This window comes from Sardina pilchardus, chromosome 14 (assembly GCF_963854185.1).
Source record: "Sardina pilchardus chromosome 14, fSarPil1.1, whole genome shotgun sequence".
NCBI lineage: Eukaryota > Metazoa > Chordata > Actinopteri > Clupeiformes > Clupeidae > Sardina > Sardina pilchardus.
Genome location: NC_085007.1, coordinates 27,963,275 through 27,990,901, shown reverse-complemented (window position 1 = coordinate 27,990,901; position 27,627 = coordinate 27,963,275). Strand labels below are relative to the sequence as shown.

The following is a 27,627-nucleotide window of genomic DNA, read 5'->3' as shown; positions in this document are numbered from 1 at the left end:
TGCGCCCCTCACGCCTCACTCTCCCCGGCGCCCCCGTGTCCAGAGGCGGGCGCGAGATGCCAGGCGGTGTGCAGCTCAGCCTGATTCTGTCGCCACGCCGTGCCCGCCATCTCCCGCTCGCCCCCGATCCAATGTGACAGCCCCCTTTGCTCAGAGCAACTCGGCCGGCCTCGGCACAAAATGGAGGCAAAGGCAGCGGGAGCAGAGGAGAGGGGAAGGGGCTGGAAGAGAAGAGGGGAGTGGAGAGGGGAAGGGGCTGGAGGAGAAGAGAGGAGAGGAGGGGAGAGGAGGGGATGGAAGGGGAAGGGGCTGGAGGAGAAGAGAGGAGTGGAGGGGAGAGGAGGGGGAACTCGGCCCCAGCAGTGCAACTGCTGTGGGTCACACTGAGATGACTCATCTGGGTGCTCACTGTGATGCCTGATGGCTATGTGTGGCTATATACATTGCACTCAATGAGACTTTCATGTACTAAATGTTCTCTGTGTCTTTTCCCATTTCCTTATTTCTTTCTTCTGTCTTCTATCCTTCTCTCTCTCTCTCTCTCTCTCTCTCTCCCTCCTTCTCCTCTTCTTTGGCGTCCCTCAGATGATCAGGCTGACCAGCGCTCCTGCCTCATCTGCGGCGACCGGGCCACGGGCCTGCACTATGGCATCATCTCGTGCGAGGGCTGCAAGGGCTTCTTCAAGCGCAGCATCTGCAACAAGCGCGTCTACCGCTGCAGCCGCGACAAGAACTGCGAGATGTCGCGCAAGCAGCGCAACCGCTGCCAGTACTGCCGCCTGCTCAAGTGCCTGCAGATGGGCATGAACCGCAAAGGTAAGGCACCCGTCCATCCCACCCGGGGTCAAGAGTTCAGGGGAGGGTTCACTCGAAAGTCATCGTTTGAAAGCGTGGTCTAAAATCATTTAATGTACAATCATGGCGCTAAAGCCATTTCCTAAAGCCATCGTTTGTTGAACCAAAGTAAGTCACGGTTTGTCAAAAAATATTTTGACATGGAAAGTATGGGAGGTGTAGGTAAAAAAATGGCGGTCTAGATTCTGCCGGAAGCGCGTGCGATTAGAGCCGTGCTGTGGGACTATAGGAGGCGATGAGAAGCCTGCGGCAGCAAACCGCAGGACACATGTAGGCTAGCGGCACGCTGCAGATTACATCACAGGGTCGTCCACAGGAGGACAGATGTCACAAGCATCACGGAAAATCTTCAAATAAGGCATTATTCTTTACCTGATGGGCCCATCTACAGGCACATCCTCCAGGTGTGTGTGTGTGTGTGTGTGTGTGTGTGTGTCTTAATTCGGAAGAGGATTATGATGCAGCCTGACAGGTGTTGGCCTGGATAAATCTAAACTACACACACCTGAGAGGGTTTGGTTGTGGGTGGCAGTCAGTCACATTTAATCTACATGATTGGATGATACTAGACCCCTGACGCCACACACACACACACACACACACACACACACACACACACACACACACACACACACACACGCACACAGAAAGACTACACACACAATCACATGGTCTTTCTCGTTTTCTGAAACTCAGGTTGACATCAGTTCCGCTGTCTGTCACAGAGGCTCATTGAAAGGGACACTGGTTGTGATCCTCTCCTGTCCCCTCTCTTACACACACACACACACACACACACGTGTACTGATAAATTTTGCATCCCACCTTTTACAGTACCTTAGATTACATCTGATTCCTCGCATGAAGTGTTTGATCAAACACTGATAAAATAAAAACATTGCATAGATCAATCCGATAACAAAAGCCCCTCCTTATTATTCCGGCTGGCAAGATCCCGCTCCACGTGACGGCACAGCTCAGCCTGAGACCCACACACACTCATCCGTCTGTCCACCTCCACCGCGATCCCAAGCCTCACACCGCATGTTCTGGCCTGTCATCTCCGGGCCCACTGTGGGCACTGACACACACACACACACACACACACACACACTGTGGGCACTGACGGTCCGCCGGTTGACGCACCTCATCAGCGCCGACAGGTGCGTCTCGGTTTCGGAGGCGCGCCGATCCGACACGCCGCTCTCCGTAATCAGAATTTCACCCTCCATCTCAGCGCCCGGCCCGACCCACAATACGCTCCCTCAAGCCTGATTAAATGAAAATAAAATGTAAAGACACGGCCCGGCAGCTTGGTCTATTTCAAAGACGCGCTTCAGTTCTTGCTCTTGAGTTCCTCTACATGGAGCTAAAAGCATAGCATAGAGAAGGGGGAAAGAGGGAGAGGAAAGAGGCGGAGAGAGAGAGAGAGAGATGTGTGATATGCAAAGTGTTCGATAGTGATCAGGCATCTATGCCTGCAGAGTACAGGGGGAGGGTGCCCCCCCCCCCCCCCCCCCCCCCCCCACCCCTATCAAATCAGGACACAACATCTGAGCGTGCATGTGTCCCATATCAGATAGGAACACAGACTCGCACTAACACGCACTAGCAGCAGGTAACCATCCCAGTGGTGTCCAGAGGCAACCAACTTAATCCACTTAAGGTGTGAACGCTACAATTAAAAAGACAACGACCACGGTGTACTTGGGCCAGTGGTACATGGAGAGATACCTGTCTCTGTCTCTCTCACTCTCGTGCTTCCTTTCAAGGAAAGCGAGGGGGCTGGGTGCAGTGCAGGCTTGCCTGGGGTGCGTGTGGCGGAGAGATTCCAGGCCCGTGGGAAGTTCCCCTTTTGTGGTTGTTGTTGAACTAGTAAACAAACTGCCAGCGCTGTTCTCTGTTACAGCAGTTTAAACCACTGCAGCATTGCCCCGTGAGAGGACAGCCATTCCCGGAGGACACACACACACACACACACACTCTCTCTCTCTCTCTACACACACACACACACACACAAACTCACAAACGAACAAACAAACAAACATTTAGACACAAACACACATGTATGCATACACACTCACCCATATACACACATGTGTGTGTTTATGGGTTTGTGGGAATTTCTGCCCTGGTTTTCCAGTCGATTCCCATGGCCTACGGCTCCCCCCAGAGGTCAGAGCAGGGATTGAAGAAATGTGAGCCATCTGGAAGCTGCATTCCTGTCCCCATTTTCTCACCTCTGTTATTGGATCAGATTACCTCCCATGTTATAATCCACAACCACATTCAGCCACCACATCTACAGTACTGTATGCGGTTTCAGTGACTCTCAATACAGTATATTATTTACCAAATAAATCACCATCAATCAAAAGGACCGGTCACCATGGATTAATCTGATATTCAACCATCATTATCATTTTTGAGGTGTTCTATCTTAAGAAAATAAAACGAGATGCTAGAGGCTAGATTTGACCTCATCTGGCCAGAATTGCAGCACCATGACCTTTTTGGTACCAACGTGGTCCCCTTAGATAGAATGCTAGTTTCAACCTTTACCCTCTTCATAGACTCAGCCAACATGAAGTTATTCTGATAAGGTACACCTCTGATATGGAGAATTGTAGAGTAATGCAAACAAATTCATTATCTGGGACACCCAGAATTGATGTTGGCCACTTGATTTAAAAATAAATTTCTGTTATTTTCCACATGTGAATCGACATACACCTCCTCCCAAGAAAAACTCCAGATCAATACTTCTATTTTAAATAGCATTGAATGGTCTTTGCATGATAATGTAAGCAGAGTCCATAAGCCCTGAAAGACATTACATGGCATGATAAAGATCATTTTTAAATACAGCAACATGTTCAGGCATCATGAAAGTGTAGGGAGAAAGTCTGCTAACCTGATGCTGGACTGGCCTGGGTGCAGTGTGTGTATCTGATTATGCTGCTCTCTGGCTCCCCCTGCTGACTTGTAGCTGCATTACATACATCTATCACTGACACAAGGCCTCCAGAGTCCCATATTTAGATGTTATGGTGTCAAATTGAAAATTAGAGATGTGAACTATATGTTATTAATCAGTTCCTTGGACGATGTCCGTATTGCTAGCCACATATTATGCAGGTCCATGCAATGCATCCCAAGTTCATGTGTGTTCATCTGCACAGTCAGTTTTTCAACACTAGAGGGCGCTGTGCCTATACTGATCATTTGGCCTCAAGCAACAGTCAACAATAGTTTGAGCTTTTTTCCCCCTCAGGATCTAAGCTGCAATGATGGAGGTTGTGGATTTGGAAGGGTAGTGAATATTGCTCTGAAGAATTGTTAAGAATATGTTTTTGAAATTTGTTCCGATAAGAGGGTCATTCCTTTCTCACCTCAATTTTCAGAGTGAAACACCTTTTATTTGATGCTTTGTATGTTAAAAGGAACAGAGCATATATATCATAATGTGATCTGAGTCATAATGATACATGTCTCTCTGTCTCTCTCCTCTTGATTCTCTCTTTCTCTGTTCATCTTTCACTCTACTCCTGTTCTCCATGCATTCTGTTTGCATTTCTTCCTTTACCTCTCTCAGCTATCAGGGAAGATGGGATGCCAGGCGGACGAAACAAAAGCATCGGGCCAGTCCAGGTGAGCTCTGCTCCTCTCCACCATATCTCTAGCCATCCCTCACGCCACCCCTTCCTCCCTCCTCCCCACCATATCTCTAGCCATCCCTCACGCCACCCCCTCCTCCCTCCTCCCCACCATATCTCTAGCCATCCCTCACGCCACCCCCTCCTCTCTCCTCGCCTTACCCCTCCGTTATTCACTTCACCTCCAATTAAGTGTCCCCCCCCCCATACACACACCACACCACACCACACACACACACACCACCCCCCCTAACCTCCTTTCAGGCAGGGCCACAAAGTGCAAGCGCGGAGATGGACAAACATGTCTCCCAAAAGAGCGCGTCACGCATTCTTTGGGAAATGGATTTGAAGTGTCTGTGCTGTATGAGGGTTTTGTGCGGCGCTCTACAGCGCTCTTCTTGTCTCTCCACTCGCTCTTCTCCTCGCCACGAGTGCTGTCTGGCGGCAGCGCCCGCCCGCCCGCCCGCCCGCCCGCCCGCCCGCCCAGACAAAAAAAGAGAGAGAGGGAGAAAAAGAAAGTAATAAAGTGCGTGTGTGTGTGTGTGTGTGTGTGTGTGTGTGTGTGTGTGTTTTCGACGGAGCTTGTGTGGCCTTCAGAGACAGCGTTGAAGGCCACGTTGATTGATCAGATCAATGCGGAGGCCTTTGATAGAGGGAAAAACCAGGCAGCACAGTGCTTTGCTTTCGCAGACCCCCCCCCCCCCCCCCCCCCACAACCACACACACACACACACACACACCCCACCCCCACACCCGCCTCTTGCCTGCTCGTCGAAGCCACCAACATGCTTGCAGCATTTTCAGTGGCTTTGTCGTCCGTCATCTGTACAATTTTCTCCATTAACGGCCTAGTTATGTATGATTTCAACAAGTGCAGCAATTTTATTTACCGCGTACCGCTCCTCTGACCTCACTCTCCCCGTCGTCGGCGGCGACGAGATGTGCCTCATTTGTTTTCTCAAAACCGCCTGACATCATTCCACCGTGCTCAGGATACCGCCACGATTACGCCCCCCCGCCCCCCCCCCCCCATGATTTTATTTCACAGAATGGCTTTTTAGATAACATTCCCTGCATAAAGCTTTGCCAAAGAAGCCGAAGCATTCAGACGGGCCTCGCGCCGCGCTGCTTCGTGTCCTTGCATCGCTGCTTAAAAAAAAAGAAAGCTAAAGCTGGAACACTCGTAGACAAAGGCGCGCTGGCCCTTGCCTGTTCCTTATTCTCCCGGGCCCGAGTTAACTCATTAGTCTTAATCTCCATTCTGCCTGCCTGCGCATTGAGAAAGTAATCAGACGCCTTTCAGCGCGGAGAATAGAACAGAGGGAAGCCAGCGAAAGCGTGCGCGCTAAAGGCGGCAGAGCAGAGTTCAACGCCTCGTACACCCCCCCCCTCCCCACCCCCCACAAGCTCTACTGCTTGCCCAATGCCCACACGATCTTACTCTCATACACACATGCTCTCATTCTCTCTCTCTCTCTCTCTCTCTTTTATGCTCCTCTTTATTGATGGTTGTATTTATTCCCCTGCTTATTTCTAATGAGACTGCCCTCCGCTCCACTCAAACGTCCCTACACATACTTGTGGCTGTGTATTGATTGTAAGTTATCGACTGCTTGTGAAAGATACGCCATACCACCACGTGGTACAATGAGCAAAACAAAGCCCAAGAGGGGGAAGTAGTCCAAAATGCCCTACCTCATTCAGGACCCCCCCGTTCAACATTAAATTCACTGTGTCCAGCTCCGTATAAAAGTAGGTTTAGCCCTCCCAGCCATATTGTGGCCACATGGAGAAAAGCAGCTGGCTTAATAGGGCTTTATTTGTTCAAGGTCTGTCTGGCTAAGTGATGAGGAAAATACAGCCCGATTGACCTCTGCCTCCTCATCCTCCTCATCCTTCTCTTCCTCCCCTTGTCCCAGATCTCGCACGAGGAGATTGAGCGCATCATGACTGGTCAGGAGTTCAAGGAGGAAGCCGGCCTGGCGGAACACACCTGGAGCAATAATGGAGACAGCGACCACAGCTCCCCTGACAACGGCGTCTCCGAGGGCAACCATCCCTCCCCCATCTCTACCTTGTCCTCCAGGTAAGGAGCTGAGGTGGTTGTAGGAAAATAGTGCAAAGCTGATGCTTTCAGCACCAATGAGTAATGTGTTCCTGTGTGGGCTTGTGAAGGGCCTCCTCATTGTCCTTTTGTTACAATTGAATCGGGACAGTCAAATAGAAACTGGAGAAGGAGAAAGCAAAAGCACAGGAAAAGAGGTCAAAGAGGTCACCATTCTCTAGACACACACCAAGACACTCACATTCATACTTGTTCAGTTCAAATTATGTAAATGAATAAAGTATGAAATATGACTGTATTCCCTCGAACTGTTGGAGAAATGACTGTTTAGACAAAAAAATAGTCTTGTGTGCCATGTTGTATAGTTTGGCTGTGGTTTAGGGCTGGTGGCTACTAGCGAGGCCGTAGTGCAGCTGAGACCCGCTGTGCTGTGGAGACCACACCTGTGCCCCTGGGCCCCAGTGGTGCTCCTCGCCCTAACGCCACACTCCCGCCACACTCACACCAAGCAAGCAGCAAGCAACAAGCAGCGCCTCGGGGCCGACGGCCGCAAACAAGAATTCTGGGGGAAAAAACCTTGTCGCCCTTTTGTGCCGTCTGCCAGTCAGAATGTGTGTTGCCGCGGAAACCGAAGGCGCGCGGTGTGTGTTTTTCGTTCCTGCCGCGGCTGCGCGGCGATAACCACCGTGGCCGGCGGGCCGCCGTCTCAGGGTCACCTCTCCTACGCTCGGTGCGCTAACTGGGGGGGGAGCACCCCCCAACACCCACCATGTCCGGTACACGCTGGAGACTGCAGCTCGGACTTCACCCTCCGTCTCTTTGTCGTTGTTTTGCTCACATGAATGCGTCCGGACGCGTCTGCACATATGAATCTCAACAGTACCTCACTCGAGGAACACCAACAAACTGACTGTGCACAAGTGGAGGACAGCTTCTTGACGCAATGTTTAAACACAGCAATAGTCAATACCTCAGTCATAACAGAGCTGAGTCGAACGTCCTCGCCATAAATGGTCCTTGTGTGCAACTGCGTATGTGTACAGTGGAGAAAACAGCTGTTCACAGTTGTTATGCTTTCTGCTTCATGCGTTCACTCACACTGTACCTGCTGATATGTCACTGTATATAATGTGAACCACCACCAGGGCTCAATAGAGGACTTTCTTCCAGATCAATACTCTTCTCTCATCACAGTGCACTTAATCTCTCTCTCCATCTATGTCTCTTTGAGCAGCAATACAGAGGAAGCTTCAATAGATTTATTTTATTTTATTTTATTTTATTTTATTTTATTTTATGTTGCGTTTATTTGACTGGGACAATGCGCAACATACTGTATAATTGGGCCAGATTATAGCCACAAGGCTAATTTACATGCATTGTCCCTGGACAGAAGTTGATGTTATGAATCAGATATAGATGAGTCTATTAACGGCCAGCTCCGTTCCCTAACCACAATGCCCCTTCTCTCTCCCTCTCTGTCTCTTTCTCTCTGTTGTCTGTGCCTGCTGCTATGTCACTGCACATATATGAACTACCACAAGGGTTCAATAGATTCATTTATTGCACATCAATACTCTTCTCATCACAGTGCACTTTCTCTCTGTCCGTCTATGTCTCTTTGAGCAGCAGTACAGAGACAGGTTCAACAGATGAGTTTATTAGCGCCCAGCTCTGTTCCCTAATCACAGTGCTCTTCTCTCTAGCCCTCTCTCTCCCTCCAGCTCCGTTCCCTAACCACAGTGCCCCTGCTCTCTCTCCTCTCTCCCTCCAGCTCCGTTTCCTAACCACAGTGCCCCTGCTCTCTCTCTCTCTCCCTCTCTGTCCCTCTCTCTCTCCAGCTCCGTTCCCTAACCACAGTGCCCCTGCTCTCTCTCCTCTCTCTCTCCTCTCTCTCTAGCTCCGATCCCTAAGCACAGTACCCTTTCTCTCTCTCCTCTCTCCAGCTCAGTTTCCTAACCACAGTGCCCCTTCTCTCTCTCTCCCTCTCTGTCCCTCAGCCGCTCGCTGGAGATGAACGGCTACTCTGGCTACAGGGACCAGTACGTGGGCACCCCCGTGCCCCCCCACTACCAGTTCCTCCCGCACCTTTTCGGCTACAGCACCCACAGCAGCCTGCTGCCCACCCCGGCGCGGAGCCTGTACCCCCAGTCCCAGACCCTGGTGTCCCAGCTGGTGGCCGCCGAGGACCTGGCACCACTGGCCACACCCATGCTGATCGAAGAAGGGTGAGTTTATTCTTATCATTATTATTGTTATTATTATTGTTATTATTAGTATTATTATTATTATAAAGGTTGAATGAATGAATGAATGAATGAATGAATGAATGAATGAATGAATGAATGAGATGATGCTGATCCTGTCTTTATATGTGCACCAACATGGCATTTACCACAACACAAATGGTTTGGGGAAAAATACCATAAACTAATGAAATTCCTGTTCACCAATGATAATATAGATCCTTGTAGTTTCAAGCCAAAGGCTTTCATTCAGCTGAGTCACTGTCAGGCATTACATTATTCAGCATTTAAATCAAATGAATGGATATTTATATTTGGCTTACAGAACTGCGCACGCAAAATGAACAACCATGTTTGTGATTTGATTTAATTAATTGGGCTGCTAATGAGGCGTTGAATGCCTAACATGTTGTGCTGTGGTGATGTAGTGTTGGCGTCATGTGCCTCATGTGTTTGATGAGAGAGTGGAGCTGGCTGTGTATCTGTTGTGTGCTTGTGCAGGAACATCATTGCATTCTCCTCCAGGGGCGTGTCTAGGGGGAGGCTGGGGGAGGCTGGGGGAGGCAGTGCCTCCCCAAAGATAACCTCTGCCACCCCAGAGAAATGATCTGCGACGGGCGAAAAATGGAAAATGCACACCCATACTTCTCTGTTGGATTACTCACGAAGTTCTAGTCATACTAATATATAGTGTCACTTGTTGACAGAGCACGATGTTAGCTTTCTGATGGTATTAAGAACTTAGTTGCTGTAATAAGGGTTCGCGAGAAAATCAATATGAATTTAGGCAAGGCCTGCATTAACATTCGCATTATCTGCGAAAAGTGCAAAATGCACACCCATTCTTCTGTATTGGATTGCTGACGAAGTTCTAATCACACTGATATCACATGCATATCACCTGACAGAGCACGATCTTAGCTTTTTGATGATATTAAACACCAGTTGCTGTAATAAACAGTTCGCGAGAAAATCAACCTGAATTTACATGAAATGTAGCCTAATATATAAAAATATCTCAAGCTCTTCGTTCAACCTACACGTGGCAAACCATATCAAAACAAATGGCAGACCTTACCAATACGAGGCTAAAGCATTCATTTGTACAATAAGCCATTCCCGAGTAATCCAGCTTTTAAATTGCAGGCAGCACATACACAGGTCTCCAACTTCGCTCTGTATGTAATAGCACCCCACAATAATCACTGCATGCATATTGTGCTGATTTAGATTTTTTGAACGTTTATTTAAACCACATAGAATCAACGCATTGCTTCCACATATTTCTATGCATTATGCCTATTTTAGACTAGCCGAATATCATTACTGAAGCCTAATTGCTCTCACGTTCTCTTAAAGTGACAGGCACTGAATGACATTAAAGATAGCCTAAATGTAAATCAATATGACAATCATGTAAAATGTGAGTCAAAATGAAAAAATCTATATGAAATAGTCAACTTAATATAACTAATTACGCATAGGCTAGCCTATCATAATGTAAACTTAATATGAATTTCAAATGTTTGAAATACAAACAAAACCACCTTTTCACTGAGTGTGTTGGGGGAAGAATATGCCTTGTAATGTCTTTGATCTCCACTGGTGTGGTTGGACTCCCAAATCAAATCAATACCAAATCAGTATCAAAACAATTGTGACACACTATTAGTCTTATGTATTTTTCATTGACTACTGTATGTCTCCTGGCTGATGCATGAGAGATAGATAGATAGATAGATAGATAGAATGGCTACAGATCATCTAGGATTCTGTATACCTATTATTGTATTAAATGTGAGATGTATCAGTCACAACACCACTACAAATGATATTGGGAAACCCATACATTTATTCACCTGGTTTAACAACTAGCCTACTACATTGTTTAGTCTAGAGCCTAGACTATGGGCCCTGTGAGTCTGCCAAGTGGCCATGCGCTAAAAGATCATGCTTTTTTTGTTGCCACCCCAAATAAGCCAAATGCCCCCCCAAAGATTGCATCCTGGTAACCCCTCTGTTCTCCTCTCACATTCTCTTCTCTTCCCCTTTCTACTCTTCATCACTTTGTCATTATCCTCCCCTCCTTCCATTTGCTTCTATTTATCTTGCCTCTCCTTTCCTCTTTTGTCCCTTTTTCTCTCCTCTCCTCTCCCACTCCTGTTCTCAGGTACCGTGTGACTCAGGTGGAGCTGTTTGCTCTGCTGTGCCGCCTGGCCGACGAGCTCCTGTTCCGCCAGATCTCGTGGATCAAGCAGCTGCCGTTCTTCTGCGAGCTGCCCATCGAGGACTACACGCGGCTGCTGAGCGCCACCTGGCAGGAGCTCATCCTGCTGGCCAGCCTCACCATCTACAGCCCGCAGATCTTCGGAGACCTCGCCCACATCACCACCAAGTACACACCCAGCGACGAGGAGCTGCAAGGGTCAGTCGGGATACACACGCGCGCGCACACACACACACAGACAAAATATGTCATGAGCTAGTGTGATGAAGACCAGCATGCCAGAAAATTATTGTGTAAACTTGCTTTTCACTTAAATACATAGAAGTCTGCACATTTGTTTAATCTTTTTGTGTTTTATTTTGCCATGCCGTCTTGTTCAGATGAAGGCTGAAACGTTGTGCAGCCAGCATAACAAAATAAAACACAACAAAAGAAAAGAATTTTTTGGGTTTTTTACAGTTTAGTTTGTAGACAGTGTTTTTTCTTTTTGTCCTGTCCCTGGACTGTGCACAATGACGTCCCTAAACTGAACATTTGTGTCACTTCAGCGATTACATGCTGAACTGTTTATATTTATTTAAATGAATGTGTCACTCTTGACTGAAGCTTTTTAAGTTTGCAAGGTATTAAAGAGTTGCTATTTGCTCTGATGTAGACTTGAACAATTTTGCAATAGCCGTATCCAGGCAGTGAAAGCCCTTGTAGCCAGCCAGCAGATGTTTCTTTTCTGTTTGGCTTCAATGTGAAAGAGCAGCGTCCTATTGATGTATTGGTTGATTGATTGGCAGTTTAATTGGATATTGATTCTTGGCTCAGGTTTGGCGAGGACAGCATGGAGGTGATGGAGAGGCTCATCTACTTCTTCCGCAAGTTCCACCAGCTGAAGATCAGCAACGAGGAGTACGCCTGCATGAAAGCCATCAACTTCCTCAACCAAGGTAGCCATCAACACACACACACACACACACACACAAGATGCTCCCTCTACTAGCACGACCCCAGGCAGTAGGGGTAGCCATCAACTTCCTCAACCAAGGTAGCCATCAACACACACACACACACACACACACACACACACACACACACACACACACACACACACACACACACACACACACACACTTAGATGCTCCCTCTACTAGCACGACCCCAGGCAGTTGGGGTAGCCATCAACTTCCTCAACCAAGGTAGCCATCAACACACACACACACACACACACACACACACACACACACACACACACACACACACACACACACACACTTAGATGCTCCCTCTACTAGCACGACCCCAGGCAGTTGGGGTAGCCATCATCTTCCTCAACCAAGGTAGCCGGCGGCCTCCCAGCCTGACTCCTGTAACTGTAAAAGAACACCCAAACAAGACAAAGACAGAGCACGCAGTCAGCAGTGTTGTGGAAACTCGATCCATGACCCTTTAACCAGTTAGGCTGGCACGGGTCTGGAAGTCGTGTACCGTACATTCTTAAAACGTCCTGCTCCTAGCCTTGGGCCGCCCGTTGCTTAGGTACAAGTAATCAGCAGTTGACAATTGCAAAAATATATGTATATAGTGAAACAATATGTGAAGGACACACACACACAAACACACACACACACACACACACAGAGAGAGAGAGAGAGAGAGAGAGACACACACACACACACACACACACACAGAGAGGCACACACACATAGAAACAGATAGACACCAAGCCTTTCCGAGCCTGGTTGAGATGACATGGCATGAGCTGAATGACTGAATGATGTCCAGGGAAGTGTCCAGGCAGCACTCACAAACCCAGTCATCGTGTGTCACTGTATCCACTGCTGTCACTTATATACTTGTATAGGGGCCACATTAACTGGTTGCTATTGTTGGGCCTGTCATATGATATTAAATTTCCCCTGCAGCTCCGTAACCCTGTGTTTTATGGATGTGTGTGTGTGTGTGTGTGTGTGTCCAAGCAGACATCGCCGGTCTGAGCAACGCAGGGCAGGTGGAGCAGCTGAACAAGCGCTACTGGTACGTGTGCCAGGACCTGACGGAGAGCAAGTACCCGCACCAGCCCAAGCGCTTCCCCGAGATCATGATGTGTCTGCCCGAGATCCGCTGCATCGCAGGTGAGCCGCCATAACCGGACCACAGCCTCCCAACGCATCCAACAATACACACACACACACACACACACACACACACACACACACACACACACACACACACATACACACACACAGGGTCCAATGACAATCAAAATAGAACCACAGGCCTGTCAAGTCCAGTGATTTTAAAGTGCTTTGGTGACCTTGCTGTGATAATGACAATATTGTCATTATCATGGCTTCATAAAGAGCCAACAAAGAGTCCCAAAATGTACGTCTATATCACAGACTGAACACTAAAAAACAATATTGTCATAATCATGGCTTCATATGGGCCAACAAAGAGTCCCAAAACGTACATCTATGTCACAGACTGAACACAAAAAAAAAACGGTGATTCACCTGAACAAAGGAACAGAATGTTCATCAACAAATTCAACAGAAATTGCTCAATAATAGAACTATCAATCAAGTTTGACAGTAACAAAATAATAAAAACACAACAGGGTAAAATGAGGAACCATTAAGTAAATAATAACAATACAAATGTGTCAGTAAAAGAATAATTAAGAATTTAGTTACAGTAAAAAGCCTTGTCAAACAATTGTTTTCAATCTAGCCTTGGACAATCTTGTTATACCAGAAGTTGAAGTTGTTTAAATAAGAATGTCACATCATGTTTTGTTTAGCCTCATTTGACACTTTTTATGCGCTTGGTAGGAGAAATGTTTGGCTGCATGTTCCAGCAATGAGTATCCAAGTATCTTATGGCTGAATACCATAAGACTGCAGTTTTAAGTATGAGTAGAGTAGGCTATATAAGTATAGTCCTGTTACTTCAGGCCTGTCACTATACTAGCCCTTTACTATAGTGCAGTCCAGTTTCAGAAAGTAAAAGTCCAACCAAGTATTGGTTCTACCTGTGCACTTAACACAGCCGATCTTTTCACGTGATGTCAGACGAAGCGTTGCTGGGTATCCTCCGGCATGTCCAGCCGCCAAATACTACAGAAGAAGAAGAAGTAGCTTCTTCTTCTTCTTCTGTAGTATTTGGCGGCTGGACATGCCGGAGGATACCCAGCAACGCTTCGTCTGACATCACGTGAAAAGGGCTTATTAGCTGCTCTTCTTGGCTGAAGAGTTATTGTGCTAATTAGAATCAGCTGTTTAAAGTAGGACTTCTACTTTCTGAAGCTGGACTTTTCCACCTCTGCACTATAGTGGTCCAGCTTATGACCTCTGTCTACTAGGCCTGTGTGATGGGGTGATAGTGCTACTGGCAGCTATTCAAAAAAGTCAATACAATTATCATGGCCATGCTCGCTGATGAGGGCTTTTGATAAAAACAGAACTGGTTGATGAGGGTTTTTGATGAAACAGAACTGGTTGATGAGGGTGAGGGAGACTGTGGCCTCTCTAATTGTGTCTTGTTGCTGTGTGTGAGGAAAGACTCTGTGGCCTCTCTAACCGTGTCTTGTTGCTGCATGTGAGGGAAGACTCTGTGGCCCCTCTAACCATGTCTTGTTGCTGCGTGTGTAGGTAAGATGGTCAACATCCCTCTGGACCAGCTCCCCCTGCTGTTCAAAGCCGTCCTCCACTCCTGCAAGTCCAACGTGAGCAGCCTCAGCACAGTGTCCTCCCCCGGCCTGACCGTCCGAGCCGCTCCGGGAAACTGAGTCACGCCCCCTTAAGCCTACCGTCGAATAGGAGGGGAGATAGCTGCAGAGGAGGGAGGGGCTAGTGCTGACAAGCCACTCCCTCCCTTGCGGCTGACTTTGTGAATGTGACGAGCAGCTGTTGTTTTTTTTCTCTCTTTCCTTAGTTCTTTTTTTTTTAAACAATGTTGTTTTTGTCCCCTATTTCTATTTATTACCTGACAGAGATGAATGTATGATTCTCTATGCTGTGCACATGCTGCTGTTCCAGAATGCACAAAACAATGCAAGTCACAGTGCAGTTTACCCAAAGGCTGTTCAATCAAATGTTGACAGTGTAGCCAGTATTTTTTTCTTTTTGGCCCAGGCTAGTTCTGGCCGATATGCTCTCTCTCCAAAGATTTAGATTTCTCATGTTTAGGGATGTGTGGGCGCAAATGAACTACATTTTAGCCAAATATACTACCTCAGTTGTTACATGTTCAGGTGCTGATTACCATATTAACCTGTGTAGAATCTCCACATATTATTTGGACTTGGTGCGTAAACGACAGCACCTTGTCATCATTTTGTTTAATTCGTCAGTTTCCAAAAATGTCCAAAGATGTTGTCAATTACAGCAAGTGGTTGAGCTTTGTCTATGGACTTTATATGCAGCATATATATAGCATAAGTATATATATATATAAATATCTCAAGCATATATCAAGAGACATTGAGTATTCACTGTTCTCTATCTCATTTCCGAGCGCTAGTTTTAATTTATAGAGAACAATACAGGTATTTTCTACAGTCCCACATCATGAAATCCTGTGCAAGGGAGTGGATGGTAATACATTTTATTCTTAGGTTTGATTTAGTGTGTGTGTGTGTGTGTGTGTGCGCCATAGAATCAAGTATTGTTTCTTTCTACTATGGAAAGGGGTACTGGAAGGGCACTGTGAATTTAACCACTAACCAGTCGACTGGTCGGAGCGAACATACGAGTCCTTTGAATGTTTGGCCAGCAGACTGTGGCCCAGTAAGCCACCTTAACGTGTGCCAGTTGCCGGGGAGACAAGGAAGTGCAATACGCACAGTGTGAGAACGAACTGAACAACCCCATGACTGATCCAGTAGGAGGGAAAAGGGATGCTGACGTGCTAGATAGCGCTACGCCCATCCCAGCCGTGTTCAAACATGCTTCTTTTGGTAAGGGTCCTTTCAGAACACCACCCCCCCCCCCCCCCCCATTCTGACTGTGTGTGTGTGTGTGTGTGTGTGTGTGTGTGTGTGTGTGTGTGTGTGTGCATGTGTGCGCATCCCTATGCCCGTGTGTGTGTGTGTGTGTGTGTGTGTGTGTAGGCTTCCAAATTCATCAGCCAAAGGGTTCCAGTTGCCGTCTGTAAGGGCCCCTCTGGTCCTCTCTCTCTCATAGGTCCCTGAAGACTTGTGTTTTAAACAGGGTAAAAGCAAGTGTATTGTACTGTACTGCAAGTGTATTGTACTGTGTTAAGAAAGAATTCTCAGGAATCACTTTTGTTGAAGTACATATAGAATTGAGTAGTTTTAGGTCCTGGGGACATTGTACGTTCCCAGTAGTGGATATTTTTTGTCTTTTTTTTCCCCGTGGGATATCTGTGATTTGGGTGGGGTTCTATTTTCTTGGTGTGTGGAGGATTTGAGATATTAAGTGCTAACTTCCAAAAAAAGAGGAACAATCGTCGACCATTGGGTGTTTTTAGCTCTGCATACCTGGGCTGGTTTGAAGGCATTCTGATCCTAATCAGTGCTACATTATGCAAGTTTCATTGGTAGATTACTGGGTGAGCCGCCACTAAGAGGCCCCAGCCAGGACGATCAAAGAGCAGCACGCCCAAACGAGGTCGGCGAGCGAGGTTGAACCGACTGACACATTTGCATTTGACCAGTTTATTGTTTTCTGCCTCTGAAAACATTCCAAGTATTGCTTTAAAAAAAAAAAAAAAAAAAAAAAAAAAAAGAATTGTATTTCTTGTGTCTCTGAATGTTTACATATTTGCACCAGACAATGATTATGAAGTGAAGTAAGTGTGCCAGATGGGACGGCTCCGCTATGCTGTGCATGTACGCCACTCGGCACCGGCCTTCATGGCTGCGTGGACGCCATGGCCAGGCTTTGGAAGTGCCTCCATTGTGTTGCTATGCTAACCGTGCAGCCATACGTACTGCACGTAGGTATGGGTCTTGTCGTTCATCCTTTTTTTGCTGTCCTTTTTAAAAGAATATGTTGAGTTGGATTGTATTTTTGTCCTCTTCTATTGATGATCATTGTGAATGTTACATTTCTGCTTTTTTTTTTTTTATTTGTTATTTTTTTTTATCTGTGTTCAAGCGAGGGATGACTTTTTAAAAAATGTTTAAGGCTCTGTTCTGTTACCATAGTTCAGGGGCAATGTGAAATCCACTTTCGATGTGAAATGCCAAATACCACTCCATTGTTAAGGGGGCAGTGCCTCTGTCAATATCAGTTGTTTTGTTTTGGTTTATTGTAATCTCCTCATCAGGTCTGCAGTGGGGATTTAGTTTGATTGATAGGTGGTGTCTGTCTCCAGACACAGACACTCAGGGATGCACCACATCGCTCCACTCATGGCCAACATCCTCACCAGCCTCTCTCTCTTTCTTTCTCTCTCTCTCTCTTTCTCTCTCTCTCTCTCTCTTTCTCTCTCCCAAGTGGGCCACAAGAGGAGCTTGGGGGGTGGGGGGGGTGGTGTATTTTTCATTTTCATTTTCAGTGTCCTTCGATCGGCCTCTCACTGTGTTGTGGTTTTTTATATTATTATTATTATTATTTGATTTCATTTTCACATATTCTCCTGAAAGATGAACTACTGAAAACATAATCTGAGGAGTGGGCTGTTTCATCAGCCACTGCGCTGATGGGTGAATGGATGGACATTCACAGATGCGTTAACATTTTGAGGTCATATCTTTAACAGGAGACGCCATCACGGCTGAGTACAGTAGTATTACACAGAGCGACATGTACTCTGCTACTGAGCCAAAAGATTTGAGGAGCTAGACGTTGATAGCCATTCTGAGGGTGAGCGAGGCATAATGCATCTTTATTCACCACTTTTCCAATTTCCCAATATATAGTTGTAATTGCCATAAATGTAGCACTGGCATTGATTGGATCTTCAGTGGCTATTGTCTGGGGTGAAAAAAGAAATCCGAATTCAAGGGACTTGAGTTTGAATCTCATTCTGTGAATTTGCTAACATTGTGTTGTGTAGTGAGTCTTGAATGGTCCATGAGTAAGTCACTGATTCGTGTTCTGGCCAGTAGAATGCCAAAGACCTCTAACAGGTACTTTCAATGATATCTTGTAATGTTCATGAGTCCTACGACGTGGGTACAGTAGGTGTGGGGACGCCATCTTGTCTGTGATGCTCCCTTGTGCCCCGTTGCCCTGGTTATCCGCAGCAGCCTCAGCTGTGCCTCTCTCTCTCTCTCTCTCTCTCTCTCTCTCTCTTTCTCTCTCTCGCTATGTGTTTTGCTCTCTAACTGGGACTACCTGTGGCAGTGTGACCAAGAAATGTTGCCCGCATGTTTAGAATGTTAACTTGATGCAAAATAAATGTGAATCTTATGCAACTCAGTTCCAACGGCCTCTGCCTCATTCTCTCCTCCTCCATTTTGTGTGACCACTACCAGTGCCAAATCAGAACAGGCTCTGAATGGATGCCCTTATCAGAGTTTGTCAGCAGATTTTGTAGTGCCTTCTTCCAAGCAGCCGTGAACTTTGGCCCCTGTTGTTTTCTGTGCTCCCCGAGACTGGTCTCTCTGATTCGGGCCGTGTCTAAACAGAGACGCTCTCATCCCTGATGGCCGGCCCAATCGGAGAGGCCGCTGTTTATTTTAAGCTGTGACTTGAACCCGGGTCTAACAAATGCCTGGCAGCGAAGGTCATGAGCCCCTAGCAAGCCTGACCCCCCCCCCACCACCACCACCACCCCAGAGTTGCTATTTACCTTGCGATAAAGCACTCTCCATCACCATCACATCCAGCGCCTAAAAAGTGCAGAGGGGGCTGAGTCAGCAGGGCAGATGGGCAGCCAGGCAGCTGCATCCCTCTGCTCCCCTCAGCCCCTCATCGTCCTCCTGTGATGGAGCCGAGAGGTGAAGTCTGTTTTTAGCCAGGACGGAGTCCTCTCTCTCACATCAGGGCCCCCCACTCCACATGAAGGACAAATGACTTCCACACGCACCGCAAATGAACTCCAAGAAGGATCCAAGGATGCAAAGGGGTGGGTGTGACGGGAGTGGACGTTGACGCGAGCGAGCGAGTGAGCGCGCGCGTGCTGCGGTTTTTGTTATGGTGTATCATTACGTAATGATGAAATGTCCCTCTCTTCTATCCATACTTCCTGCCCGTAGCCGTGGCCAGGGATTTGGCCCGGGACACAATACGCTTTGACCTTCTGCCTGGCCGCGCAGAGGAAACGCTCTCTCTTCCGTCTCTGAGAGGCGCTCAAGTGCCTAGCGACCACCTCTCCATTTCTCTCTATTTATGGGCTTCCTGCGATGCAGGCCAAAAGGAAGTGCTCCAGCGTTTGGGATGTCCTTGGCTACTGTCCCAGGAACCAATGTTACCCCTTTCCTACTGCACACAGAACAGCGGGCTACAATGACATGGATCAAATAGTGGGCTATTTTATTTCACATAGCCAGCTTCTCATACATTGTTTTTTTTTTTGCTGTATGGCTGAGCAGCTGTATAGTCTGCCGCCCACGGTTCTGCATGTACTGCACAGTAGGCCAACATTTCCCGAGTACAAAGCATTTTGTGGAAACGGAACAATAACCTGCTTCAATTTACCTCAGACAATGTGACAAGATCCTCCATAGGCCTGTGCAGGCAGGGTCTTTGTTGCTGAATATCCTATATTGATTATGGATGAAAAGAATATAAAAAAAAATAATGGCAACATAAGTCTTTAATTTCCATTTAACTGGAAACGTATTATCAACTATATAGTAAAATGACTCATGAGGTGAAGGCCTGCTTGCTGGTCCTCATACACTTCCACATCATAATAAATCTAGAGAACAGCTGAGTCTTTGGTAAGCACCAGGCTGAATACGTCCACAAACACCGGGTGACAGTAATTGATATAGGACCAAACCATCTAAACATATTAAGACTGTCCATTCTGGAGCGGGCACAAGCAGTGGTATGCCTCCACGGGTGAGCAATAATATTGTGACTGAGATTAGGGTTCAGATGGTGACCCCCCGACTAAGCACTATCCTTAAAAGGGCCTGTCGGGGCCCTCTGCTGACCAGAGGGTACCACTGCAATCTAGGGGGCCCACACACTACGCCGCAAAATACAGTAATCTTATCTGGACAAAATGTCCAACATCCCAGAGAGATGGGTCAGATAAGAGGCCTAGCAGTGATTTAAGAGATAGAGTGAGGAGAGGGGATGAAATGACCTTCACTTCAACTGACTTGAAAAGTGAGATGGACTCTGTCCCTCCTCCCCACACCCACACACACACACACACACAGCGCTCCTCATCCCAAAGCACGTTAGCTTATTGACCCGGCGCACGTCGACTTACTGATATCTTTCACATTAGTGCCAGAGGGAACACAAACATGGCTAGACTCCGAGATGCCACTTGACATATTGCTGTTGTTGTAAGCCAGCGCATTTTCTCCCCTCTCAAAAACATGGAGCATGTTTGCTGACGGGTCAGACCAATTTGTGAGAGTTCTAGAGTTGTGTGCTTGTGTGTGCGTGTGTGTGTGCGTGTGTGTGCGTGTGGGGGGTGGGGTGGGGGCTGTTGTTGTTGTCTTTTTTTCCTGCTCTGATCCAAGGTTCCGCGGGGTTGCTCGGGGTGAAGCACCCACGTCACGCCGGGCCCAGGCTCATGGACGGGGCGGCAGCCTTGCCTCTCCACTGACCTCCGCACACACACACACACACCGTATCTGGAGCTCCTGCACACACACGCTGCCACACGGATGCAACGCACACACACACACACACCGTATCTGGAGCTCCTGCACACAAACGCTGCCACATGACCGCACCGCACACACACATCGTATCTGGAGCCCCTGCACACACGCGCTGCCACACGACCGCACCACACACACACACACACACACACACACACACACATCGTATCTGGAGCCCCTGCACACACACGCTGCCACACGACCGCACCATACACACACACATACACCGTATCTGGAGCCCCTGCATGCACACGCTGCCACACGACCGCACCACACACACACACACACACACACACACACACACACACACACACACACACACCCCGTATCTGGAGCCCCTGCATGCACACGCTGCCACACAGACGCACCACATCACCAGGGGGAGGGCAAGAGATGGAGAAAGAGAGAGATGGATAGAACAGGGGTGCAGAAAGTGACTAGAGTCAAGAGAGAGAGAGAGAGAGGAGAAATATGGGAGAAAGAGAGAGTGGGGAAAGTGGAAGTGGTGCTGTAATTTCGTTGTACTTGATAGTGATACAATGACAATAAAGGGCTTACTTACTGAAAGAGAGAGAGAGGAGAAATATGGAAGAAAGAGAGGGAGTGGGGAGAGAGAGAGAGATGGGCATGAGGGGGGAAGAGAGAAAGGAGGGAGAGGAGACACATAGAAAGCGAGGGATAGAGCAGAGGGGCGGGTGGAGAGTGAGAGATTGCTGGCAGGGGTAGAGCGGTACAGTGAAAAGAGAGGAGGAGAGCGGAGGTGAGAAGTGGAGTAAGCTGGGAGCTCTGTCCTAGGAATGCAAGTGTGCAAGGCCACATCCAGCTGAGCACATGGCAGGACAGGTCAGTGGATGAGCTGGAGGAGGATGGAGAAGGGTGGAGAGAGGGGGGTGGGGTGGGGTGGGTGGGGGCAGCATCGTTTGACCGTCTTCATGATAGCTGTCAGGGTTACTGCCACACACAGATGGCTGAGGGAAAAGAGGAGAGGGGCTGTCTACTGGTACCTGTCTGTGTGGGTGGGTGGGTGGTTATGGGTGATGCTGTGTGTGTGTGTGTGTAGTGCATTTGTGCGAGTGTGTGTGTGTGTGTGTGTGTGTGTAGTGCATTTGTGCGAGTGTGTGTGTATGTGTGCGTGCGTGCACACGTGTGGACATGTGTGTGTGTGTGTGTGTGTGAGAGAAGAGAGAGAGAGAGAGAGAGAGAGAGAGAGAGAGAGAGAGAGAGAGAGAGAGAGAGTGAGTGTGTCTGTGTGTGTGTTCCCCAAAAGGAGTAATGATAGCCACACCTGAATGAGACACACTCCAGGAGCGTGGCAGAGAGCAGAGAAGACATGCTTAACTGAAGGGCAGAGAGATAAGAGCCTGAGGACCACCATGCACATCACACACACACACACACACACACACACACACACACACACACACACACACACACACTCACACACTGAGAGCGAAAGATAAAGAGAGATCAAGGCTATGAGCTACTGCAGATACATTTGAGAAATATCTCTCTCCCTTTGATTTCCAAAAAAAAAAAAAAAAAGTTTGGAAATGCCCTGCAAATGTGAGCCAATTGGATTGATTGGATTGAGTGCCAATGCTAACAAACCCAAGAGATATTCACATATCTCGAATGATGAATAGAGAGAGAAATATCACTGGCTGGGGGAGATTGATTTGAAGTCCGTTAGGCCCACTCTAAAACGGAGCTAAATTCACTCTTTATCTGGACTCTAGAGTGCCCCATTGGCTGAGTAGGCATAACGTAGCTCTGTAGACCAAATATAATGGCAGCGTGTTTAGACTAGCCGTGTCCAACTGGTAGGGGGAGGTCACAATAGTCGGTTCCCATTCCTCAGATATCAACGTTGTGCTCTGACAAAAGCCAGTGTTGGGCACAAATCAAAAGGATGAAGGTCTTTTTTTTCTTTAATTCATCAGGGAGGAAGGCTACTTTTGCTTTTTTTTTTATTCAGAAAAAAACCCCACTGTTCCTTTTATTGAGATGATATTGGTGCCCTGGAGACCTAAAATTGCTTTGACCCCGTGTTCCTAGTGTGCACGGGCACATTGGTCTTTTCCAGAAGGGGAAATAAAACCGTTTGTCTGTTTGCGCTGCATGATGCGCTGATGTTTGGGGCATGCACACAAGCCTTGTTCTTTTCACCGGGGGAAAACACTTGTTCATTTCATCCCACACGCAGCACCTTGTGTCTCCTCTAATGCACTCGCACCCACCGCACCAACGTGAACTTTTTACGGAGCGCCGTGGCACGCTTCGCTTTGCTTTTAGACCATTTACAGAACAATAATGACCAATTACACTCAACATCCGAACCAGGCGATGGCGACCTTGAATGGGAAGAAATCATTTCAATTTGGCAATGCATTCAACCATCTGTGCTTGGTGAGATATTGAAGTGTCTCAAAACTAGACAGCTGTGTTATGCTTGTGGGTGTGATTCTTTCCACCACTCTCCTATCTGGGCCAACAGTATATTGGCAAGAACTACTTTTAATAAGTTTCCATATCAAACAGAAAAGAGCGAGTGTGAATAGACCTTTTTAAAGGGGAGTCAAGGAAAGAGAGGGGGTTGACTGGAAGGAAGATCGAGACAGAGCTTTGTTGTGCTCAAATGAGATTTGCGGGACATTTTGAGTTCCAGCTGTTTATATTCATCTGGGAAATGCAAAAGACAAACTCATTAAGAATGGATCCAGCTAAATGAGCACCTCAACAGAATGCCCTCACCTGTGCTCTCGTTGTCCCCTGCCCTGTTTCATTTGTCAATAAACGAGATACAGGACTAATGTAAAACTATGTTTAGAAAAGCGCTCTATTAATAAAGATTATTATTATTATAATGTAATGTGGTGCAGTTATTCTGTGCAAAAGAACTTGCACCACTTTTAGATGAAGTTACCACATCTAACCTGATGGTGGTGGTGTGTGTCGACAGTGACCTCAAGGTGAGCTACCCTATACAGACCATTTAACTGCAATAGTACAATTCTGCATTATGAAGCAAAATGTGGTAGCCTGGTGAACGAATAAACTCTTTCAGTTTATTGAGCATTTACTGGGTGAGTAAACACACACACACACACACGATGGTTAGGGGTGTATGTTTTAAAACGTTGGAGATATCCAACAGATCACGGACCCTGAATACTGAAAGTAAAAGTCATGTGAACACGCGCATACACATCCTTTCTGAACTTCTCAAAAGAAGAGCCTCGATATTCAACGAGGGAGAGAGGAGCCAGGCGTGTTCAAATGGACAATATCTTTTATTCAAAATATTAATAACAAGCATCATTAACCCCCTTATGAAAGGCGAGTAAAACTTGGGCAACATGAATTTGTCCACAAATTACTCACTTGACCATGACTCATGACTTCTCAAGTGAAAACAACCCGGTGCATCATCGAGTCATGAGGAATCTCTTTCTAGAGGTTTCGTGTGAGTCGAGGAGAAAATTATGATTAATGTCAATAAGTATTCAAAAGAAGTAAAGAAAATGTCTTCGTTAAAAAATAATTTAAAACAAATCTGTAAGCTTCAGCTTGCTAAACAAAATATTATTTTGACTTTAACCTACCCAAGATGCAGCGTAGGCTACTCCTTGAGATACAACAGAACGACTGGGGTGGCTGACCTTGCAGAGGCTTTTGATTGTTTCTCCATTGTTGGCACACAACACGCATCTTTTATAGTGGGTCTTTGCGGAGAGGCGCAGATGAGGTATCATAGATTAATGTTATAGATAATACAACTACGCCTAATCGAATTAAATATATGCTACATATCGGCTAAGTAAGATATATTCAATAAGCCATCATAAATATTGCAATCAACCCCACCCTTTCTTTCTCTAAGGATTACAGACTAATTTGTCACTGGAGTGATTGTCATGCGACTGTTTTCTGACAGATCAGCACATCTCATTGAGGCATACTTATTTAAAGGCTATTTAAACTAGCCTAGTATTATTGTTGGAAAGAAGACTGTTGACCGTTTACTGATTGCAAACATACACAGTGTAGACAATTCAGCCAACAGCCGACTGTTTGTATTACTTCACATTATTTATTTGTATTGTGCGTAAAGTAGAAGTTGCGGGCCGGGGGACCATCTGCCTCTCCTTGCGTTGGTCTCTTATCTGAAATAGACTACAACTGGGCGAACCAATGGCGCTGCGGGTCTATGATAGGTCTGCAGACCTAAATGTGACTGGCTACATTAATTGGAACATCTTTGCTCTAAGTCCAGTAGGCCTAGCCTACCTTTTAGTGTGGAGGCTTCTCTGTGTGTGATGCAAAACAATGACGGCGCTGGGAATAGCACCATATGGGTCCACTTGGGCGTTTTTGTTCTTGTGTGTGCCTGAGTGTCTTGGGGAAGAATTCATGTGTGCGCAGGTCTGTCATTCCATTGTCACATTTCCAACAGTGGAAAATGGAGGATCATCAACAGACGCAGGTTAATGCGCAATATTGAAAAGACATACTGGCTGATGGCTTCCTCAAGTGTAGGCAGCACAATGGAAATTGGAAACTGTTTTACTGTTTCTTAATCGTTTCTTGTGGTGCGGCTAATTTGTAGTGAAAATAATTAGGCCAGGTCGGTCTCACCTCGTGAGGCCAAGTTTGGCCTAATCTGCACCATCCGGCAATTGATTAAATAACATTTCGTAATGTTAACATGGAACATGTTTTAGAATAAATATCGTTAGAGGCTACTATTCCATCATTTCCTTTGCATTAAGACATTGCATTGTATTGAGCTTAATAAAAAGAAATGTAGACCTATGTATGTCTTTCAAAACTATTTTACCAAGGATAGCCAATACGTCTATCGATTTCAGACGCCATAAATCCAATCCTGTTAAAACTGAAATGAATGATCACAGTACAAAGTAGGCCACTTGGACACTATAATTGCTATTGATAACAAGATGAGTTTGGATTGTAACACTAATATACTGCCGTCTTTTTTTTCTTTAGGAACTTCTGTCTAAATTTGATGATAACATAGGCCTATCTGTGATGACCTTTTAGGCTACTGATTCGATTTCTTTTTTTCTTTTATCTGTTTGCTTCAATTCATCTAAAAGAGAATCATGTGTTCAAGGTATAGGCTAATCCATAGATCGGCCCATATATCCAGTTCCTGCATTTTCAAATTTTTCCATATGCTTTTATATAGCTAATCAACACAACATATAGGCCTACGTAGCCTACTCTTCTTTATCATCATTATTGGTATTATTATTAAAGTGAAGCATGTTTTTTTAATGAAAATGCTATCCTATTATTATTATTATTATTATTATTATTATTATTATTAGCATTATTAGCATTATTATTATTGTTGTTTTTATTATTATTATTATTATTATTATTATTACATCCAGTAGGCTATTATTGTTATAGGCTATGGGTGTATTTTGTTGTTTGTTTGTGTTGTTTCTGGATGAAATTAAAGTTATGTCAAGTCTTACTCCATACCTCATATTATTAGTAGTGCTATTATCTAGCTCAAATTGTTTAGCCCATAATGTAGGCTATAGGCCTGTGTTTTTCATACCCCTCTTATCTTTGACTGGGTTGCCCTTGAAAATCCGCAATAAAGAAGAATGTGCAGCAGCCTGTTCTAAAGCCGATTGAAAAGGCTGCACGTCGACTGACCGATCATATTTCTCAGTCGACTTGGGTGCCTTTGATAATGGCATAGCCTACATTATAGGTAGCCTATCTGAAATATAACGGGTTTCTTTAGTAGCCTACTGAACACCTCCCAGAATTGCCTAGTTAAAATTGGTTGCTCGTATTTTCCACGCGCTGCCTGAGAAATGGTAAAAGCAGGCCAGTTTTTTATTTTATTTGCGCGATCTAAAATTATTCACAACTAGACGAAGAAAGGATTATTTTCCACGTTTGATAAACGTTATAGATTCACAAAAGTTTCACATTTATTGACAGGAATTAAAGCTTATTTTAGCTACGGCAACAATAGGCTACAATAGCAATATATATATATATATATATATATATATATATATATATATATATAAATACATAAATTATAATTGTCACTTGCAGTCAATTCTTTATTTTGAAATTTCTCTCAATTGAATAAATGTTTTATGCAAAGAATTACAAAATGATGGATAACTGTCATAAGTTTTAGCCGATGTGTAAGGTATAACAAATGGCTATAGCCTATAGGCCTAAAGCCTAATTGGCCCTAAAACAAATACGATTAGGTTATGATAGGAGAGAGACAATGACGATCAAGAAGTTCTGCGCGCATTTAACTTTGTCTAATGTTTCATTTAATGTTAATGTAAATTGTCTAATGTTTCATTTAATTGCAACAATGCCTAGAAAAAGGAGAGCCTTAGCCTACCTGCTTCCTACAATTCCCTCGCAAATTGTCGCATGCCTTAACAATTATGTTTTTGTGGACGCTACAGTCCCTTCTTGTCACCACAGGCGCACTGAATCTTACCTACTGCATCTATCCACTAGCCTTACAGCGCGGCCAATGGAACAGACTAATCGACTAATAGGCTACTCGACTCCTAACGCTCGTCTTTCTGGTGATCTCTAACGAGGCGGAAGAGAAGACTATATGCTTATGGTCGGCGGTTTGTCTCCTCCTAATAGCGAATACCTGTCTCAGATAGGATGTCTTGCCTGTCCATCACTTGCGCTACGGCCCTTTTCGCTCCCCCTCTGTGTAAATATGACGAGGTGCCGCACTCCGTGGTATAGTCAGATGCTACGGGTTGATGGGGCCAGCTCAGTGGGTGTAAGCTTTT

At 46.0% G+C, this 27,627-nt stretch overlaps 1 protein-coding gene across 2 annotated transcripts in view; it reads left to right on the top strand.

Moving 5' to 3' along the window:
* The window catches only part of nr6a1b (nuclear receptor subfamily 6, group A, member 1b), a 110,932-nt gene extending 94,920 nt beyond the window's left edge, over positions 1-16,012 (top strand). The window contains exons 4-11 of one of the 2 annotated variants that reach the window (XM_062554490.1): positions 586-816; positions 4,451-4,506; positions 6,431-6,597; positions 8,577-8,804; positions 10,993-11,247; positions 11,866-11,987; positions 13,020-13,172; positions 14,691-16,012. In XM_062554490.1, coding sequence (XP_062410474.1) covers positions 586-816; positions 4,451-4,506; positions 6,431-6,597; positions 8,577-8,804; positions 10,993-11,247; positions 11,866-11,987; positions 13,020-13,172; positions 14,691-14,827 — 1,349 coding nt within the window. In that variant the 3' untranslated portion in view covers positions 14,828-16,012. Of the gene's footprint in view, positions 1-585; positions 817-4,450; positions 4,507-6,430; positions 6,598-8,576; positions 8,805-10,992; positions 11,248-11,865; positions 11,988-13,016; positions 13,173-14,690 lie in introns of both variants that reach the window. The other variant, XM_062554489.1, reaches the window with a different exon arrangement.
* Positions 16,013-27,627: the final 11,615 nt, after the last annotated feature.